General features: G+C 39.1%; 3 protein-coding genes across 3 annotated transcripts in view; all 3 read right to left on the reverse strand.

The window, feature by feature from the left end:
• Positions 1–21,321, reverse strand: part of dst (dystonin) — a 245,852-nt gene that overhangs the window by 84,824 nt on the left and 139,707 nt on the right. The window contains exons 36-40 of the mRNA XM_061958270.2: positions 18,329–18,475; positions 16,598–16,686; positions 15,139–15,200; positions 10,849–10,919; positions 2,937–3,089 (exon numbers count right to left, since the gene is read on the reverse strand). Of these exons, the coding sequence (XP_061814254.1) occupies positions 2,937–3,089; positions 10,849–10,919; positions 15,139–15,200; positions 16,598–16,686; positions 18,329–18,475 (522 nt within the window). The remainder of the gene's footprint in view (positions 1–2,936; positions 3,090–10,848; positions 10,920–15,138; positions 15,201–16,597; positions 16,687–18,328; positions 18,476–21,321) is intronic.
• LOC140679503 (uncharacterized) lies at positions 3,114–10,284 on the reverse strand. Its single transcript, XM_072915002.1, has 6 exons — positions 8,519–10,284; positions 6,055–7,657; positions 5,808–5,954; positions 5,506–5,721; positions 5,286–5,429; positions 3,114–3,820 (listed from the first exon to the last, which is right to left on the reverse strand). Exons 1-6 carry the CDS (start codon positions 10,282–10,284, stop codon positions 3,371–3,373), a joined length of 4,326 nt encoding a protein of 1,441 aa, XP_072771103.1. The 3' UTR covers positions 3,114–3,370.
• Positions 18,325–20,945, reverse strand: LOC133604709 (plectin-like). The gene has a single exon (XM_061958053.1). The coding sequence runs from the start codon at positions 20,866–20,868 to the stop codon at positions 18,826–18,828; it is 2,043 nt and encodes a 680-aa protein (XP_061814037.1). The 5' UTR covers positions 20,869–20,945; the 3' UTR covers positions 18,325–18,825.

A 21,321-nucleotide genomic window follows, 5' to 3' on the forward strand; every position in this document is an offset into this window, starting at 1 on the left:
TTCCCAGAGCCCAAAAAAAGTCTGCGGGCTATAGAGCGTTTTCTATTCGGGCTCCAGTACTATGGAATGCCCTCCCGGTAACAGTTAGAGATGCTACCTCAGTAGAAGCATTTAAGTCCCATCTAAAAACTCATTTGTATACTCTAGCCTTTAAATAGCCCCCCTTTTTTAGACCAGTTGATCTGCCGTTTCTTTTCTTTTCTCCTCTGCTCACCTCTCCCTTGTGGAGGGGGAGACACACAGGTCCGATGGCCATGGATGAAGTGCTGGCTGTTCAGAGTCGGGACCTTGGGTGGACCGCTCGCCTGTGCATCGGTTGGGAACATCTCTGCGCTGCTGACCTGTCTCCGCTCGGGATGGTTTCCTGCTGGCCCCACTATGTACTGGACTCTTACTATTATGTTGGATCCACTATGGACGGGACTCTCACAATATTATGTCAGACCCACTCGACATCCATTGCATTCGGTCTCCCCTAGAGGGGGGGGTTACCCACATATGCGGTCCTCTCCAAGGTTTCTCATAGTCAACGTCCCACTGGGGTGAGTTTTTCCTTGCCCTTATGTGGGCTCTGTACCGAGGATGTCGTTGTGGCTTGTGCAGCCCTTTGAGACACTTGTGATTTAGGGCTATATAAATAATCATTGATTGAGTGATTGAATACGTGCCACTTATTTTGGGCATTTTAGAAGCAGTCCAGCAGTGCGATTTGCAGTCCTGCAGTTAGATTTTTGTCCGCTAAAGGTGCGCCCTTCGAGTGTAACTGCACTATTTCAATACACTATTTGAAATACACAATTTCAGTGCAACTGCCAGTTTCGATGCATATATCAGACATGCTAAATAAAAATGCAAAACAGCTCCGCATAACAGTTTTAGTCTTGATACTTAGTCTTGATACATCTCACTGCGCGTGTTAAATAACTAAATTAGCATTTTCTGACGATCAGCATATATTCATGAAGACAGACACGCTAAATGGATTGTGCTCCTTATTCTGCCTAATTGAGACGCAATCCTCTGCGCACAAGCTTAGTAGATCAGTTTTGCATGCTCTATCAAGTTTGCACATGTTTTAATACACGCAAACCTTTTGTAGATCAGGCCCTTAATACAATAACAGTGCAGACACAAAAATGTCAGCACACTGGACAAAACAAAGAGCAAGCAGGAGTGCCTCTAACCATTTTCTCAATAGAACTCAATAGAGTAACGACATACAATTTTTACATTAAATTTTAAAGACTTAAGGCCTACTATAGCTCAAGATCATTATAACTGCTGGTAGAAGTTGTTAACTAATTCAACCACGTGGTTAAAACGTGAATGAGGCCCAGACTCACCCCGACTCTACTTCCAGCGGCCCTGAGGTAAATTGAGTTTGCATACCTGCCAACTTTTGAAATCAGAAAAACCTAGTAGCCAGGGTCCAGGGGCCGCAGGCCCCGGTAGGTCCAGGACAAAGTCCTGTTGGGGGGTTCAGGCTTCGCCCCCCGACGCAAAATGATTGATTGCATTCAGACAGGTTAAAATGTTGCTAAAACCATCACTTTTCTATCAGTCACAGTGACTTTTCAAAACAAAAATATTACAGCAAAAATCATATGGGTTGATTGACATGTTTATTCTGTAAGCTAACTTCGATAGTTTGAAATTATTTTGACAGTTAATGCCAGTTATCCTGTCAACCTTTCACAAGACTTCAATTTGTTAATTGAAAGTATAAACAGTATAAACACTTTTTACAGTAAACAAATGGTAAAACAGTACTAAACAATTCCATTAAAAAAAAAAATTGGTGTCATTATTAACTTTCTGTCCAAGCTTGTATAATCTACTGCCTTGTTCAATTGTAAAAAATATTCTGTGCCTAAAATTCACATTTCTATCACAATTATCATACTGTAAACATGGTAAACTAACTTCATTAAAATTAATAGTCCTGTCAATAGCATGGAATTACAATTCAAATGTAGTTTTTTTGTAAGCCTTTCAAAATAATTCAAAATATGAAAAATTTATGAAAATTAATTTAAGCCATCAGACACTTGAAAGGTGGCACATCACATCTCTAATGTAATCATTTTAACTTTTCAACAGAAATAGCACTGCAAAAATATTAAGGACATACTTCTGTATTTTGGTAGTTATGCTGTCAACATTTAACAAGATTTCTTCAACTTGGACTTGAAAGCATAAATAGTATAAACACTTTTAACAGTATAACAGTACTAAAAAAATTCCAATAGATAACATTGGTGTCATTACCTTTTTGTGGCTGAAATCCAAATTTATTCTAGTCCATGCTCAATTATTGCCTCCGTAAATAAAACTTCGGCATTTATCACATCCAAAGAATCTGTTTGGGCGACGAAAAACGTTGAAAGTTTTCCACTTGTATCGCTAGCAACGGCATTAGACTTGTGTTTTTTTGTCCCAACGTGGTCTTTTACATCGCTAATTCCTCCGTGTCTGATCGAAAAATCTTGTCTGCACAAGGTGCAATTCGCGTAGTTTTCACCCTTTTTGGAACGGATAATTATTCCCGGATAGGCTTTTGAATATTCTTCACGGAATGACTGCAGTCTTCTTTTCGGTTTAAGACTCGTTTGCGATTTTATGATCGTTCGCTCGTTTGGAAACAATGGCAACTGGTGCCTCGTGCTTGGCAGCGGTGCTATAAATAGCCTTGCGCATGGCATTCGGAATGGCTCGATAGGAAGTTACGGGAAGCAGTGTCGATTGTCATTGTTGTTACGCGATTTCGTGAATAAAACTTTTTTTTAAATATTTTTTTTTAATTAATGAAAAACCGTATTTTTTATCACTGCAACCGTAACCCGGAATAGGTTGATGAAAACCGTACTAATTACGGGAAAACCGGAGTAGTTGGCAGGTATGAGTTTGACACCCCTGCGCTAAGACATTCTTTGCACCTGATGCTCCTGCTGGTACTGCTGCAGGTCTGCGACACACTCTGCACTGTCAGCCTGCTGCTGATGACCAATCAGACGGTTCTCAGTCAAAGTGAGACCGTCACACACTTCCTCCAGCTTGTCTGCAATCTCTTGCTGCCTCGCCAAAAGCGACTGTGAACAAAAACCACGTCAGATATTTCGCTTACTACATTACATACCAGTGTTAACATGGCATAAAACAGGCACAAATACATTTCCTTTGACACAACAAGAGTGAGAAAATTGGGTATGCTGTAAACATGCGAGCCAGTCATTGTTTTTGGTGTTGAGAAAGTACACGAGGACATTATGCCGAGTGAGTTAATGCAATATGAAGGAAGTCCAGCAGTGCATTATTTCAACTGTTAATTGCTTATGGGGTCTCTGGACACCTGTAGAACACAGCACATAGGTTATAGTAACATAGAGAAGCATGCCATTAGGTACTGAAAGAAAGAAATGAAAATATCATATAGTGACATTTCACAATAAAATAGTCTGTCATGGACAGTGGTATAAAAAAACAACGTAATGAGTAAGCCTCTTTTTACCGACTTGCATTTTAGTACAAGATCCATGCCAAACTGCCAACATATGAATTGTGCGCAGCATATCCACAAGCAGACCTTCTCCTGCTCTTCCCTTTCCTTGGTGAGAAACAGGACATCTAAGGTGCACCTCAAGGCGACAAGTCTGTCCTTCTGGTCCCTAAAGGCTCGCTGGGTGCTGCTGAGGAGCCTAAGGAGGCAACGACTCTGAGCCGGACTCAAGAAGAGAGCGTGCTCGGAAATAAAACTCTGGACATCAAATGTGACGTCGTCCAGTTTGAGCTTGGCCTCCTGGTGTAGACAACGTTCGGCTTCCTGCAGAAAGGACAGGCTTGTGATGGGTATTTTAATAATTTTAATAGTACTCAAAAATAGTTTTTGCTTCAAATTTTGTTTGTAAAAATGTTGATCTAAATCTAATGCTCCGAAACTATGACAAAATATGACTTCAGTGTCTGATAAATTATCCTAAATATTGTTCCACAGATATTTTCATGAAATGTCGGTGAAAATATATTAACTCATGTAATTAATCACAAAAAAATATGCCATTTATCACGGTATCACACAATTTATTTTGAACACACGTGGTTCTTTCCGTTGATGGCAGATGGTTACCTGAAAGGTGGCACGGGTTGTTATAATGTCAGTAATCAAGTCAATGCATACGTCTTTGCAAAGATGATTGAGAAGACTCCGACTGGTGTGCTCCCTGGCAAATTTCACTTTAATATGAACCCCGACTGGACTTTAGATAAATCTGTTGCCACGTTTTGAGCAAAAAAATGACGTACATTCAAGTAAAACATTTAAAAAATTTAAATTACAAAAAAATTACATTTGTGTCAAAATGTAGGTTAATTCAAAATGTTGTGAGCAAGTAATTTACATTGATTAATCATTAATAATCCAGATTCAAAAGTGTGATTAATCTGATTTAAAAAATGTACCATTTGACAGCACTAGTTTTTATACATTTATAAATCATCAATATAACATGATAATTATGATCATAATAATAACAACACAACATATATATTAAATACTGTTTTTTTATGTGGTTTTTTTCAGATTTATATTAAAAACAATCAAATCATACAGTTGTCATAGTTTACCTTGCAAAATATTCTGTAAAGCATTTGGCAAATTGTATTTCCATAAGAAGGTTAATCTAGATGTGATCTCAATTACGTATTGAGTTTATATCATTTCAAATGTCATCATCAGATCAGAATTGTCACTGTTATCTGATGTAGTAAAAGAAAAGAAAAATCATCAAAATATAAAATGTGTTAATATTCCAGTACATTAAATTATTGTATTCTTCTAATTAAGACTTAAAACAAAACATCAGAATGCTGTAAAAGATTATCTAATAGAATATGGCTGAGGTTATTAGTGTGTGTGTTTTTGTGATGGTAGTTATTGTTTAAAGGATGTTTTCATAAAAATATAGAATAAACAACTACATAATTACCTACATGTTTACTTATCTGTCAAACTATGCTAAAATGATATATATGTAAACTAAAATGTCATAAAAAGATTAGTTCAAATGTGATGTAAATTGAATAATTGGCAAAAAAATAAAATAAAAAAAATAGAGAAATTATTTTTTATTTAGATGGATACATTTCTCTCAAATCACGTTATCATCTAGTATTATTGTACAGTACCGTATACTGGGTGGCACATACATATTTCCTTTTACCTATTAAGATCCAAAATGGCAGTAGTTAAATTATTTTTTTGCAGATGGTTTTGTGTGACTTTTAAATACCTTGCTTTTCTGTATCCAACATTCCAGTTCTTCCACATCACATACATTGCAATCCACATCCCCCATGTCTAAGTTTTTTTGGATGAGGTCTGCTAGACCTTCAAGATCAGCGAGATGTTTCTGGTACGTTGATCCCAAATGTGCCTAAAATCACATTACAACCACTAATGACACCAATGTCTGGTTATGTTGTAAATAGTTAAATAGTTTGAACTCCTACCTTTCTAGTTTCCATTGCTTGAAACAACGATTGACTCATTTCGCCATGCATTTGAGCAACGGCAGTGAACTCGTGCTCCAAATCCATGTAAATCGAAGCCAGATCCTGATAAATTTGTGTGGGAATGTTGCCATCAGCAGCATGTAGGAGAAGTTTGGCTTTTTCCATGTCTGCTGTCAAAACACTAGATAGAATTGAAATTTGGGATCCTAGGGCCTGGATAAAAGCAAAAGAAACCACGACGTTAGAGACAGCGGCAGTACAGTGTATTGTCAGTACATGTTTAGAATTCACTTTGTAACCTGAAACTCCTCTATTTGGATCTGTAATTCCTCCAAGTTGCCACCACTTGTTTCCAGAGTTAAAAGGTCTTTTTTGACATCATGTAAAACATCCGCATGATCTTGGAGTTTACCAACACACTCCAGGTAATCCTGGACGGAGGAGAGCTGTTGGAAAACAAAGGAGAATGAGATATTTCAAAAGCAATGAGCATAAAGGTGGAATGTTGTCTTCACTGAAACAAAGATGAATTACCGTAGTATTCACCTCTTCCATATTGCTGACAAAGGCTTGAGAAGGTAATTGTGTCAGCGCAGTCTCCTCTGAGCTCTCCTCCTTGATGCTTGCCAAGGCGTGGGTGTCACCCACAAGAGCACTTTGTAGGGTATCCATCACTTCCTGGAGCACAGTGATGTTGTGGCCTGAGGAGACACTCTGGAGTACCTGCAAAAGCTGTTGCTGGATAGTTGGAGAATCAGATTCCTCATTATTTTTCCCAAGTAAAACATCGGGCTCCTTGTCGTTGTTGCTGGTTGGACTATATGAATTTTCTTTTACAGGTGGAAGGTAGTTCTCCTCACATGTTCCACTTGCTGTATCAGACCGTACTTCAAATCCTTCATCTGGAGCATCAGTCCTGTTTTCTTCTTTTATGAGGGCGGCATCAAACCCCTTATCTGTTAGAATTGGGGTAACATACTTTGGGTTGTCAGACCCCTCTTCATATTTTCTGAATGAGGTATCAGACACCACCTCAAGTTTTCCAGATGAGGAATTTGAATCCTCTTCATTTTTTACAGGTAGGGAATAAAATGTATCCTTAAATGCTCTGCTTTGAGTATCAAACACCTTTTCGTTAATTTCAGTGGGGTCATCAGACTTCTCTTTGTAATTTCTAGAGCTACAGTCTTCCCTACTGCTTCTATTAGGGCCATCAGACCACTCTTCATCTTTTAAAAATGGGGTATATGACTCGACTTTAACTTTACCAGGTAAGTTTTTCAAGTTTTCTTCATCTTTCACAGGTTTAGAACAATATTTATCTTTATCTGTTCCACATGTAACATCAAAAACCTTGTCAACTCCTCCTCCATCACACTCATCTCCATCATTTCTAGTTTGAACGTCAGAGTCCCCTTCCTCTTTTGCAGTTTGGGTATCAGACTGATTTGCAACTTTTGCAGGTTGCACATCAAAGTATTTTTCTTCTACTCTAGTTGGGGCATCTTTCACAATGTTTCCAATCACGGTGTCAGATCCAAATGTAGCATAAGGTCCCTGTTCATCTTTTCCAGTTGCGAATTCACACCCCTCTTCCTCCTTTATACGTTGATCATCTGAGTCTTTTTCCTCCCTTCTAGTTGGGGGATTGGACTCTTTGACAAGGTTTCTAGTCAGAGTATCAGACTTCTCCGTATCTTTTACAGGTACAACATTATTTCTTTCTTTTCTAGTTGGGTCATTAGAACACTCATCTTTCCGCAGTGAGGTATTAGGCTCATTTTCAGGGCCTTTATCTTTGCCATGTAGGGCATTGAACTCCTCTTTGCTCGTTGAAGGGTTAAAGTATATTTCATTGTTCCTAGTTGGGGTAACAGACTCCACTTTATCTTTTATGGTTGGTATATCAGGATCTTTTTCATCTTTTCTATTTTGGGTATCAGTAACATTTCCATTATTGATGTCATAGCACTCTTCAGCTTTTGTTAGTGTATTACCAGAGCCTTCTTCATCTCTTCTCTTTGGGGTATTACATCCCATTGCAATGTTTCCACCTGGGGAATCCGACACCTCTTCATTTTGTCCAATTGTAGCTTCAGTCCACTCTTTGTCTTTTGTAGGTGCAGCGCCACAGACTTCTTCATCTCTTCTAGTTGAAATATAAAACACATCCTCAACATTTCCAGCCGGAATATTGGACCCTTCTTTATGCTGTAGAGTTCTACCATTAGACCAGTCTTCTTCAACTTTTATCGGTGGGCCATAAGAACAATCTACAGTTTTTACGATTGAGGCATCTGAGCAATCTTTAGCTCTTCCAATTGTGGTATTAAACCCTTCAGCAACATTTCCAATCTGGGTATCAGACAAATCGTGTTCTTTTAAAAGCAAGGAATCTGGCTCATTTTCATCATCAGCAGACCAGTCTTCATATTTTCTGATTTGAGTGTCAGTGTTTTCCTTATTTTCATAATTTGGAGCATCAAACTCCTCTCTATCTTTTTTAGCTGCCATTTTTGCTTGATCATTTACAGGTGGGGTATCAAAGTCTTTTTCATTGTTTCTAGTTAGTGTATTGGACTCCCCAGCACAGTGTTCAGTCATGGTATTAGACAACTCTTCATCTTCTCCAACTAGAGCGTCAGAACACTTGTCCTGCTTTGTGGTGGGGGCATGAGAGTCTTCTTGATCTCTTTTTGTTAGGTTATCAGACTTCTTTTTAACGTTTTCAGCTAGGGAGTCAGACCACTCTTCATATTTTATCGGCAAAGTATTGAACAGTGCTTCATCTTTTTCAGATGGGTCAACATATCCGTCTTTAACTTTTCTTGTTTGAGTATCAGATTCATGTTTATTTTTTGTAATTGTTGCATCAAAATCTTCTCCAGCTTTTCCAGCTGGAAAAGGACACTCTATCTCATATTTTTTTGTCGGAGCATCAGTGCTCACCTTATCTTTTATAGGCAGGGTATCAAAATATGTTGCATCATTTCTAAGTGGTATATCTGACTCTTTTGCAACCACAGACCACTCTTCATCCTCTCCAGTCTGAGCATCAGATTCATTGTCATCGTTTTTAATTGGACCACCAGTATCCTGTTTTCCTTCTACTTCAGACTCCTGGTTAACTATTCCAGCTGCAACCTCTCCAGTTTGAGCATGAGACTCTTCTTTGTCTTTCTTATTTGGAATATCTTCTTTTCCTTCAACAAGTGCGACATTTGATGTTTCTATTACTTTTCCAGCAGGGGGATTAAAATCGGTTTCATCTGTTAGAAGTGGGGTGTCAGACACGTCTTCATCATTTTTGAGCTTGACATCACAGTTCTCATTACATCTTTCAATTAAAGCATGGGAACAATCTTCATTGCTTAAAGTTTGAGATTTGTCAACTTTTGTAGTTGAGATATCAAACTTCTCCTGATTATTACCAGTCAGGGCAGAAGACCAATCTTCATCTCTTCCAGTGTCTTTTTTATCTTTTACAGTTGAGGCATCAGATTCATTGTCATCGTTTTTAATTGGACCACCAGTATCCTCTTTTCCTTTTACTTCAGACTCCTGGTTAACTGTTCCAGCTGCAGGGTAATACTCTTCCTCATACTTTAAAATATCAGATCCCTCTTCATCAGTTTCAGTCTCGACATTACAGTTCTCTCTATCTCTTTCAACTGTGGCATGAGACGCCTCTTTATCTTTTCTAGTTTGAGCGTCAGAGTACTCTTCATCTTCATCTTTTGTAGTTAAGGCATCAGAGTCTGTTTTATCTTTAACAGTTGAGGCATTAGACCACTTTTCATCTCTTTCAGATGACACCTCTTCAGCTTGTCCAGTTGGGTAGTTTTTCCCTACTTTGTCTTTTCCCGTTTGAGCATCGGTGTCTTTGTCATCTTGTTTAGTAAAAGCATTATTTTCATCTTTATCATTTACAGTTGAGGCATCAAACTCTTTTTCATATTTTCTAGATGGGGTTTCTGACTCTTCTGCAGCATTTCCAGTTAGGCTATGAGACCAGTTTTGAGCCTCTCCAGTTTGAGCATGAGCCTCTTCCTTGTCTTTCTTATTTGGAGTATCTTCTTTTCCTTCAACAACTGCGACATTTGATGTTTCTATTACTTTTCCTGCAGGGGGATTAAAATCGGTTTCATCTGTTAGAAGTGGGGCGTCAGACATGTCTTCATCATTTTCAAGATGGACATCACAGTTCTCATTACATCTTTCAATTAAAGCATGGGAACCATTTTCATTGCTTAAAGTTTGAGAGTTATCAACTTTTCTAGTTGAGGTATCAGACTTCTCCTGATTATTACCAGTCAGGACAGAAGACCAATCTTCCTCTCTTCCAGTGTCTTCTTTATCTTCTACAGTTGAGGCATCAGATAAATCTTCAACTCTTCCAGATGCCATATCAGACACATCTCCAGCTTGTCCAGTTGGGTCAGTTGTCCCTACTTTGTCTTTTCCCATTTGAGCACCAGTGTTCTCTTTATCTTCGTTAGTTAGAGCATCATTTTCCTCTTGATTATTTACAGGTGAGGCATCAAACTTATTTTCATATTGTCTAGGAGAGGTATCTGACTCTTCTGTAGCATTTCCAGTCAGAATATGAAGTGAACAATTTTGAGCCTCTACCGATTGAGCATCAAATTTATCTTTGTTTTTCTTATTTGGAGTATCCTCACTTCCTTCCAGCAATATGACATTAGACTCATCTTTAACTTTTCTAGCAGAGGGATTAGTATCAGCTTCATCTTTGGAAAGTGAGGCATGATCCATGTCTTCGTTATTTGCAGGCTGGACATCACCGTTCTCTTTACCTCTTTCAATTGCAGCATAAGAAGAATCTTCATTGCTTAAAGTTTGAGAGTTGTCGACTCTTCTAGTTGAGGTATCGAACTCCTTTTCAACATTACTAGTCAGGGCATAAGACCATTCTTCCTCTCTTCGAGAAGGGTCAAAGGACCGCTCTTCTTGTCTAGTTAGAGCATCAGAGTCTTCACCTTCTACATTTGAGGCATTAGATGGATCTTCATCTCTTCCAGAAGCAGTATCAGACACCTCTTCAGCTTCTCCATTTGAGACATTTCTCCCTACTTTGTCTTTTCCCTTTCGAACATTAGTGTGGACGTTATCTTCTTTAGTTAGAGCATCATTTGCATCTTCATCACTTATAGGTGATGCATCAAATTCTTTTTCATATTTTTTAGTTGGGGTATCTAGCTCTTCTGCATCAGTCAGGCTATAAGACCAGTCTTGAGCCTCTCTAGTTTCAGCATCAGTCTCCTCTTTATCTTTCTCATTTAGAGCGTCCTCTTTTCCTTTTACAAGTGTGACATTAGCCCTCTCTTTAACTTTTACAGCAGAGAGATTGGAATCAGCTTCATCTTTTAAATGTGGGGCATCAAACATGTCTTTATCATTTTCAGGCTGGACATCACATCTCTCTTCACTTCTTTCAACTTTGGCATAAGAACCATCTTCCTTGATCATAGATTGAATGTCGTCTCTTGTACTTGAGGTATCGGACTCCTCCTTAACATTGCTATTAAGGGCATAAGACCAATATTTCTCTCCATCAAAACGGTCAACAGACCATTCTTCTGCTTTTCCAGTTGGATAATCAGAGCATTCTTCATCTTCTACAGTTGTAGTATTACACACATCTTCAGCATTTGTAGTTGGGGCGTTGGACCCTACTTCATAATTTTTTGTTGGAGCGTAACCATCTTTTTTAGCTTGATCTGCTGGAGCATCCATTTCCTCTGTCTCCATTATAGATGGGGCATCCAAGTATTTTGCATCTCCCCCAGTTAGAGTATCAGACTCCAATGTAATGTTTCCAGTCAGGGTAGTAAACCCGTATTCATCCTCTTCAGAGTCAGAGTCCTCTTCATTTTTTTCAGTTAGGGTATAAAGCTTATCTTTAACTCTTTCATTTGGATCAATAGGCTTCTCTTGAGCTTTTGTGGTTTGAACATCAGCATCAGCCCTATTTACAGATGGGGTAACAGAATCGTCACCTTTAATTCCAGTTGAGGCATCAGTCCTATTTTCATTCATTCCAGGTGGCTCACTAGAGCCTTGAACATTAGGCTGCTGCCCATGATCTTTTCTATCTTGGTGTACTGTTCCACTGTTGTTGATTCCATCTTTTCCCACAAGTTCATGAGCAGCAATACTGTCCTCCACACCAGTTGTATTAGCCTTGCCCGCAGAATCACTCCCTTCACACCATTCATTTATCATATTCACCTGGTGATCAACATGTTGATTCACTGAGTTGGTATATATTTTAGGATTTCCTTCCACATCCATTGCATGTCTGTGTAAAAAAATATGATCTTTGTGTTGGTTTGTGCAATCAGAATCTGACTTTTTTGTTTCTCTTAGTTGCCTTTCTACTGTGTTTATCCAACCATCACTTGATGCACTGATCATGGAACCAGCCAGGGTTGGTTCTGGACAGACTCTGGCAGATGTTGAAGTGCAATACTCAACATTGTCTTGATCACACCTTTTCGTATTCCAATGATGTGTGAGTGTCAGTCTGTCAGAATCAACAGATGTCATAGATGATGAATTTGACTGTTGCAGAAGACTTTCACCAAGGTGATCGTACACAAAGTTGTTGGGTTCAGGTTGAACAATACAGTTGTTTTCTGAAGGACCAACAACTTGTTCAATTATGTCTCCATCTTTTTTGTTGACGACACAGTCACCTTGTGCTTCAGCATCCAAAGCTATGACTGCATCTCTTGGTGATGAAGAATCTACATCATCTATGATACTTTCCTCAAAAACTGCTTTGCTAAGCGATGAAAATGTATTTCCATCACTGCCTTCTAACCCAGCTCTGTTTAAATAATCATTATTGAGCATTGACTTAACTTCATAACACTGATTAGCGCTACAGGCAGACTCACTGCCACTTTTTAGATCAGTACTTTTGAATAAACTCGGTAGAAATGATTGGATAGTAGGAGCAGCACTTTCTACAACAACACTGCATTCATCCTGATTATCAGCCAGTGGGTTATTGGCGACAGCTAATGCGTCAATGTGATGAACACACACCTGATCAACTTCCTTCCCAAAGCAGTAAGACATCCTAAGAGGCTCTTGACCACAAGGTAATGTAGGAAAATCATGAACAAAATCATTAATCTCTGATATATGTCCACTCGTGTTGTCTTCCGCTACTGGGTGCCAATTCTTCCGCATCCAATCTGGTGGGTTTTGTGTATTTTTCCTTTTTTTCAGTGTAATAAAATCAACAGTGTCACACTCAGGGTGGACCAGGCTACACTCTGCAGGGTTAAGACCAAGACTCTTGTGTGAAGATATGGACAGACTAGGCAGCACAGTTTTCTCCTCATCTTTAACTTGGTTAACAAAGACTGCCTCCTCAGCTCCTATCTCCATGTCATAGTGAACTCCCTCACTCAAAATGTATGTTTCTTCCTTCTGAAGAGTGTCATCTTGATATTTTCTCTCCTTAAATATGTTGTCAGGTGAAGTGACATTAATCATTCTTGATGGATTATATAACGACTCGGCATTTAACTCTGCTGCAAACTGATGGATGCATCCCTCTGGTAGTGATTCAGCATTAAATTTGTCTACAAAATATGGAATGTCTTGGGACGCTGGAATATTGCAAGCTCCATTTGAATCATCTCCATCCTCAATGTATAAACTCTCGTGAAATGTGTAGTCGGTGTTGCTTTGATGCCATAGATTCTGCATTGGATCTTCTGAGTTATCATCCAAAGAAAAGTCAGTTGCAAATGAGTTGTTATCAATTAGTCCAATGAACGAAGGGGAAAAATGGTTACGAAATTCATCCCTTGGCTCTATCACCATTTTGTCTGTTTCCTCGCATATGAATGGAACCTCTAACTCAACCTGTTTTGAAACGTCCCCAACCTCAGGTCCAGAAAATATAGAATCTTCTACAAAAAACTTCATAATTGTACTCAACTGTTTATCGAGTATTAGAATCCTTTGTTGAGACTTTGGGTGGACGTAACTGTTGATCCACAGATAGGAAATAAACAGTTGCTTTGACTCTTCAGCGGAGTTGGAACCATCAACTCTAATTTTTTGACACATGAGCCAAGAAGAAAACTTCTCACCAAGGTCCTCAACATTGAAAAAATCATTAGGAATTTCGATGGACTTCAAAACCTCCGCCGTGTAAATGTCGATGTACCCATTTTGTACAGCCGAATTTACATCCACAACTTGCGAATTTTCTGGAATATAAAAAGCCACTATTTTGTGTCCATTGTTTCGAAGTCTGCTGTCGCATACATCAGTGAAAGTTTGCTCATTGTGATGCGACGATGTGGAGCAAAAGTGAGATTCAGTGGGCCGAGGCAAGACAAGGCCTATAAACTGATGCCCATTTCCAAGCACGATTAGTGTACTGCTAAATCTCATTAGATCACACTGAACTTCCGCATCCACCTTCAGTCCTTCACCATTGCTTCCAATGTGGGCCATAACTCCTTGTGTTGCAGTTGCAATATGCTCTTCTTGAGTGGGATCACTCGAGACAGACGTCAAGATGTGAACATCCCGCTTTGGTGTCAGTGATTTATTCTCACTTAGGCACTTTAACATTAGTTTATTAACCTGCAGTGCCTCTAAGTATGACTCATTTCCAGTAGAGTGATTGCCCATCACTTTCTGGCAGGTCTTATGCCTCTGAATAATTTTCACATACACAGAAGCAGGAATGAATCCCTCCTGAAACGCCCTGTCCAGGGTCACTATATCTCCTGAGTAGGCCACATTAAGTCCATCACTGTCTTGGTTGACCGCAATTATCTTCACGACCAGGTCATCTGCTTCCCTTGCTGCTGCCGCAAAGTCAGAGATGGACACAGAAGTCACATGTGAACTCTGCAAGCACTTGCTCGCCATGATGGACTCAGGATCCGGTATGAGAGCATCATCCATGTACAGAGAATGCTCAGACTTTGAGAGGTTCAAGGTCGGAAGAGGGTCTGTTCCTTGGGTCCAAATCCAGCTAATGGTGGATTTCACGGCCTATAAAAGGAGAAATTCAGTTATTACTGAGCTAGACAAAAACATGTTAAAGTAAGTATTCGAAACAAAGACAAATGTGTACTCACCAATAGACGAACATGTTAAAGATCACGTGCACAAGTTCAACACTGCATTAGCGTTGCAACATGAAAAGTGTCAGCATAAGGTGAAAATCAATCATGCCCCTGGGAAAGCAACTTGTTACGAAAATGTGTTGGTTAGTCACATCACACAGTGGAGAGTTTGACGCATCAACGCGATTAGCCAGTTCAACATCAACACATTCATAATGGTGACATAGACTGAAAACTGGCATGGCTCAGCAAGTTTACAGCATACTCCAATGAATTAGTTGAGGTGTAAATGTCAAAACAGAAACACTTCTTAAATGATCCGGTGTGTGAGAATTAAGGTGATGCTACAGAGAAGAATAGAAGCGGTTAATCGTGCAATGAATCCTCAATCCTTTGACGACAACAAAATACAACAGCATTTCACTCAAAAGAAGAAGAAAAAAACAATTTCCAACCTCATCTGCAGGAGCAAGTTGATCGGAACAACGCTGGGATAGTTCACTGTAGGCCTGACTCAGTTCCTTCAATTGTTCCTGGGCCTTTTCTCTCTCCTCTTCTGTCATCCTAAAAGACAAAAATACCAAAATAATTAGACTGAAATTTAAAAAGATAGCACTTACTGTGTATAGCCTAAATGCACCTAATGCATATATTTAATTAAATGTCGTGGTCTACAAAAGCAAATAACTGCCAGGGTCTCTTACGGCAGCTGTGACTGTAGGCAACCTCCTGTTGTAATATTTATAAAACTCCACAATAGGGCACGGGTTGCATGTGAAGTATCATGAGTGGTCAGCTATTTCTGCTTTAATTGTTGATTGCGTTACTCAGCTACTGAAACTCATGAATTTACAATTGTTGTACTGTTGTTTGTTATGAACCCATCTGTGGTATTATTGCTGGGGTAGCAGTTTTTTCCTCACCAATATTACAACATTGGTTATATTGCTTCTGTGTTGTGCAATATACTTGTTTATAGAAAAAGTAAAGTTTTCCTTTCCATTTTCAAATGCACTCAGAACCATTATCAAAGTTTAAAAATGACCGTATTTTCCAAACTATAAGCTGCTACATTTTTCCATTGCTTTAAACTCTGCGGCTTATGAAACGATGCAGCTAATTATGGATGTGTCTTTGCTAACGACCATAATGTTTTGTATTCAACAAATAGTTTTAATTTTAGACCAGCAGAGACACTGAAGAGGATTGTTATTGCTTGTGGTATGGCGCCATCTTTTGGGCGAGTTCGTTCACTGCAGGTGCTGCTGGTTGACAATGTATTATCTGTTTTGTGCCGGACATATATTCGTCCAAAGCCTTTCTGCATTCATCACTCCAAGCAACATTCTTAAATTTTACAATGTAACCAAAACGATCAATACTTACTAAACCGTCCCATGTGCGACGTCTATAGGAGTGTTTTCATGCATATTTGTACATGCTATCGTAATGTAGTCAAGCTAGCATCGTTAGCATTAGCGAATTTGCTAACACGTTTACAAGTGTCTGTGTTAGAATCAATAACTTACAATGGCATTGTTTTTTTTATTGTTTCAGTTATGTAAATTCACCAAAACGTCGACATGGAGTAATGGAGTATGTTTAGCTTATTGGAGAGCTAGCTTCCGCAGCTAGTGGGTCCATGACGATGACTTCTGTTTTGTTTGATCACTGCCGTGTTACAGGCACCGTTTGGAAATAATTAAGGTATGTAAATAAACATATACAAAATCTCTCATACTGGTATATATCTGCGGTTTATAGTCCGGTGCGAGTAATATATATAATATTTTTTTCTTCTAAAATGTGGTGGGTGCAGCCTAAATACGGGTGAGCTTTATAGCCCGGATAATACGGTAGGTCAAATTTGGTAAATAACTGCCTGTCAACTTCCAATTACAGAATTTACAGTATGTACTGTATATACAGTATAGTATATAGTTTGTAAATGCCGCACTTACTTTTCACTGTGTTTGTTCAGCATCATTTCTGTGGCCCTCAGCGCTTCTGCTATCTGCTCCTTCTTTGTTGCCATTTCTTCAACAGACACCTGCAGAATCAAACAGTTATTAATTAATAGTGAAGTATATACTTGACATTTTAGATTGCTTAAAGTTTGATTAAAATACATTGTTTCGCTACAGCAGTAGGTAGAATAATACATAATTTAATGCGATACAACACACCATTTAGACACAAAGATGTTCAGTTTAGTTTTGACGGATTTTGTGAATTATTCAGATTTTCCTTTAACAACATGTTAATTATTGTGCTTGTGGTGGAGACCCGGTTAAGTACAGAAGTTAAATAAGGTAACCAAAATATAAAAAAATACCTTAATACGGTCATACTGTTCACATTAGTAACTCATTGACAGTGTCAATCAAACATTTGCATTAAATTTACTACTACAGAGAAATAATATGATACAGCTCTTGTACTGGCTCTCGTTACATACTACATGTGTTGAGTTGAGTTGAGTTTGAGTTTATTTCGAACATGCAAGCACATGTGTATCTACCTCTACTACAACCATTTAATATTACACCTAAGTGGCAAATATTCAATCAATCAATCAATCTTTATTTATATAGCCCTAAATCACAAGTGTCTCAAAGGGCTGCACAAGCCACAACAACATCCTCGGTACAAAGCCCACATAAGGGCAAGGAAAAACTCACCCCAGTGGGACGTCGATGTGAATGACTATGAGAAACCTTGGAGAGGACCGCATATGTGGGTAACCCCCCCCCCCCCTCTAGGGGATATATACATATATATATATGCATATATTTTATATTTATTTATTTGACTTTAAGGGTGTTTTATCATTTTGCGTGATAAACATCATACATTGTATTATTACCTTCGCCAGAACGTAAATGTCTGGGTTTGTTTGTCTGTCTGTCAGCAACATAACTCAAAAAGTTATGGGATGATTTTGATTACGTTTTCACATAAGGTCAGAAATGGGATAAGGATAAGTGATTTGTTTTTTTGGGGTGATCGAGATCATTTCCACTATGTTACCTTACATTTACTTTACAAGGCTGAACGTTTTTCTGTGTACACTAGCCCCCCTCCCAACCCACAAAGACAAAGACAATGAATGACTCATTATTTGTATTTTTTTAATATATTTTTTATTTTACGTTTATTTTACATTCAAGTGCTGACAGCGACGAACTTGCAGCCTGTTTGGAAGCAACAGACGAACAAAACACACACACGAAGACTTGGACTTATCCTTAGATTCGCTGGGGTTTGTTTGTCTGCCCGTGTATTTGTTAGATAGCAAAACAGCTCAAAAAGGTGTGAGCGGATTTTAATTTTTATTTAAGCATTCTTCATTACCATTGGAAGATAAGGCCTGGTGGAGGTTTGTGCTCTCTGAGTGTTTTTTTTCTAAGTAAAATATTGTAATATATTAATTGAATGTTACATTTGATACAAAATGGATATGGATTTTCAGATAGACCAGGTCAAGGTTTCATTTCTAAAATTGTTGATGTGAAACATGGGTGCTTGTGCAACGGTAAGGTTGTATCAGATGCTACTGATATGATAAACAAAAGAACCTCTGACCGTGTAAAATACATTCAATAATTACATCAAAGAGAAGACATGGTTTTATTAGGTCTCTCTGCTACTTTATTAAAATAGTCACAACAACAAACAAAACTCGTGATTACCTGATGTTTATTTGAAGCATCAGAGTTGGCATTGCTATCTTTCAAAGAATTCCCCTCATTGCTCAGGTTGTGTTTCACATTAGACATCCAACCTAACAGTTTGCTAACTTTATCACCATGCTCTCGCTTCTCCTCATCAACAGATCTCTGGAATTAGAACAGGTAAGGGTATGAAAATATAATTATTTAGGAAGCAACAGTTTAATTTTTAAATTGTAAACAAAAAGTTGTTTGGCATTCAAATAACAAAAATATAACAACATTGATTTTAAAAAAAATATACAAGATCCAATACAATCTGGTACACTAGGAAACATCCAATAAAGCGTTCAATAATGGACTGGTCTTTTCTGTACACGCTTCGATAGAAAACAAGTGTAGCAACATAAAAGGACATCAAAAGCAAAATACAATTTATAGCAGAAATCTACTCTAGCCGCCACACTTACACAAAGTCCTATAAAAAGCTTTTTTTTTTCAAACATAGTATGTGATGTTTATTGTTTAGACTTCCACATTCCGTGATGTATGGTTGATAAGGATCCAAAACCTTGAGCCTTAGTAGCCTCCAGTAATCTTAACCCAGTGTGGCAGTCATATGTGCATCTGTCCAGTGCTTCTTTGAATGTTATTCGTCTCTTGGTTTTTGGACAAGAGAGGCTTTTGAAATGGGACCCCTTGTCTTTGATTGCTAGGGCAGTGGCTTTGTCAACAAGGCCCCTCTGAAGGACTTCATCTAGAGGGACTCTGTCATGAGTGTCAGGGTGTATGAGTCCACCAGTCAGAAGCTGGAACTCAAGACAGCAAGTCCCGATATCTTTTGGTAAGAGGTTTTCCTGGATAGCCTGGGGTATTGACAAAGGCTTTGCCGTCTTGGGGTGAATGATGCCATTGAATGCCTGCTCATACTGTTGAAGTGGATGAGCAAACTTGTCATTTAAAAGCCCTCTAGTAAGTGCATCTTTGACTGTAAGTTTCTCCCCAGAGAAGGGATCACAGATCCCTCCAGTACAGGCCTGAGCCTCCAGCAATCTCAAGGCAGTTGTCCTGTCAATGAAGCCCTGTTGAAAACCCTGCAAAACAGACAACCTCTTCTTCTGGGTGAGGTCCCATAGACCAGCAATGGGGCTGTTGACATCCTCCACAACGACCATTCTGGAAAATATGATGTCTGCCATCTCATTGATGCTAAGAAGGCCATCCCCGTAACGTTCAAGCTCAGACGCTTCCAGAAATCTCTGACTGAGAGCTGACTCTAGACATAGGTTTCTGGCATTTTTGACATCACAGATGAAGTGGCGCACTCCTTTATTGGCAACATCTACAGACATCTCCTGCCATTCGCTCTCTTGTTGTGACAGAAATAGATAGGTGTGCTTATTGATATATTTCTTCTTAAATGCTTCATAAGCGGACATCTCAATGCCACTGCTGCTGCTGACAACAGACACCCGGTGAGAACTTGTCGGAGAACTATGTGTTAGGTGTCTGTCCCCTAGCGGAAGAAGTAAGACACCGCCATCGATATCGTAAAGACTCCCCTTCAGTATTTCTGAGTAGTATGCTTTCTGTCCAGTATCAGGGTAGTGAAAACCTCTGGGGTTTCGGACAGGATCATACAGAACTTGAAAGGTCTCCTTGTTTAAGAAGCCATGATCAATAGCAACGCTAGGTGGCATTCTGACACCAGCCTCTGGGTTGATCACTCCTCCGGTAGCAATCTGTACCTCAAGGATCTTCTTGCCTATACGTCGCTCAAGAATCATCTCCTCCATCGCCTGGAACACAGCCAGTCTTTTACCAGCATGTACAAAGCCAGTAAAAGCTTTCTCAGCCTCTATCAGTTTAACCTTTAAGGCTTCTTCTATGATTCCTCTCTCAAGAGCCTCATCCACAGAGTAAAACTGCCCTGTAGTTAGATCAGTGAGGCTTCCAGTTGCTGCCTGAGTCTCTAGAAATTCCAAAGCGTAGGTCTTTGCTAAGAAGCCCTTCTCAACGGCCTCTTGGAAGGAAGCCTTTTTCCTACTGGACTCCACATAAACTCCAGCAATGGCAGTCGGTTTGCTGACATATGGCGCAATGAATTCTTGCACCTTATCTATCGTAGTAAGGCCCATTTCTAATTTACGGAGGATCTCTTCATCCAATAACTTGTATCTGATAAGGTTTAGAATTGTTGTGCTTCTTTTAAGATCAGAGACAGTCAGTGTTGTTGAATTTAACAAGTCCAGGTTCTCCCTATTGACGGTAGCACGTTTCTCTGGTGCATCTTTTGCTTCAGGGTTTTCTTTGAGCTGATAAGTTCTGGTAATATAAATGCTGCCTTTATGCTCGGACGGGTACTCTGTGGGTTCACACAAGGCAATGTATCCCTGACTTTTAACGATCTTAGTTCGCTCAAGCGGTTTAATTTCAGTTTCCTTTGGCAGGTACATGTGCTTTTGAGGTATTGGATTTTTCACAGTTGTCTGACTATGGATCATTTCCATTCCACATTGTTTAAACCTATTAGGGATGTCTTCTTTCTGCAGTGTTGGCATCTGTGGATTGGAGATTAGAATACCACTGAGTTAGAAATAAAACAGTTAAAATAATACTATAATAGATTTTGCATCCTTCTTCCCATACCTTTGAAGATCTTTTCATTTTTAGAGTGTCCTCCTCGCTGCATTTCTGCATCGTTATATTTCCTGTCTTCAGGATAGAAGTATCTTTCTGAAGAATTGGAATCTCTTTGGCGTATGACAGACACTTCTCTTCCTTTTGCATCACTTTGCGCTCACTATCTCTTGGAAGATGTGTTAGGCGCTTGTTGCTTTGCAAAACATAAAACTTTGAGTTTAGCTGACGTTTGTCCTCCTCATATTGAGCTATTTGTAACCTTGCCTTTGACAAATCTTTGTCCAGCTTCATATTTTCTTTCTCTAATTCATCCAGTCTGATTTGCACTTGCAGCAGATGGTCCTCTTGCTGTTTTGAGTCTGATGCTTTTT

The sequence above is a fragment of the Nerophis lumbriciformis genome, linkage group LG02 (genome assembly GCF_033978685.3).
Source record: "Nerophis lumbriciformis linkage group LG02, RoL_Nlum_v2.1, whole genome shotgun sequence".
Taxonomy (NCBI): domain Eukaryota; kingdom Metazoa; phylum Chordata; class Actinopteri; order Syngnathiformes; family Syngnathidae; genus Nerophis; species Nerophis lumbriciformis.

Bases quoted from the DNA above. Each gene is read 5' to 3' on its own strand.
- LOC133604709 (XM_061958053.1), bottom strand. From the start codon at position 20,868: ATGCCAACACTGCAGAAAGAAGACATCCCTAATAGGTTTAAACAATGT.
- LOC140679503 (XM_072915002.1), bottom strand. From the start codon at position 10,284: ATGGATCATGCCTCACTTTCCAAAGATGAAGCTGATACTAATCCCTCT. The intron at 5,955-6,054 runs GTGAATACTACG...GTTTTCCAACAG, and splicing joins TTGTCAGCAATATGGAAGAG to CTCTCCTCCGTCCAGGATTA. The intron at 3,821-5,285 runs GTATTTAAAAGT...TCCTTTCTGCAG, and splicing joins GTTGGATACAGAAAAGCAAG to GAAGCCGAACGTTGTCTACA.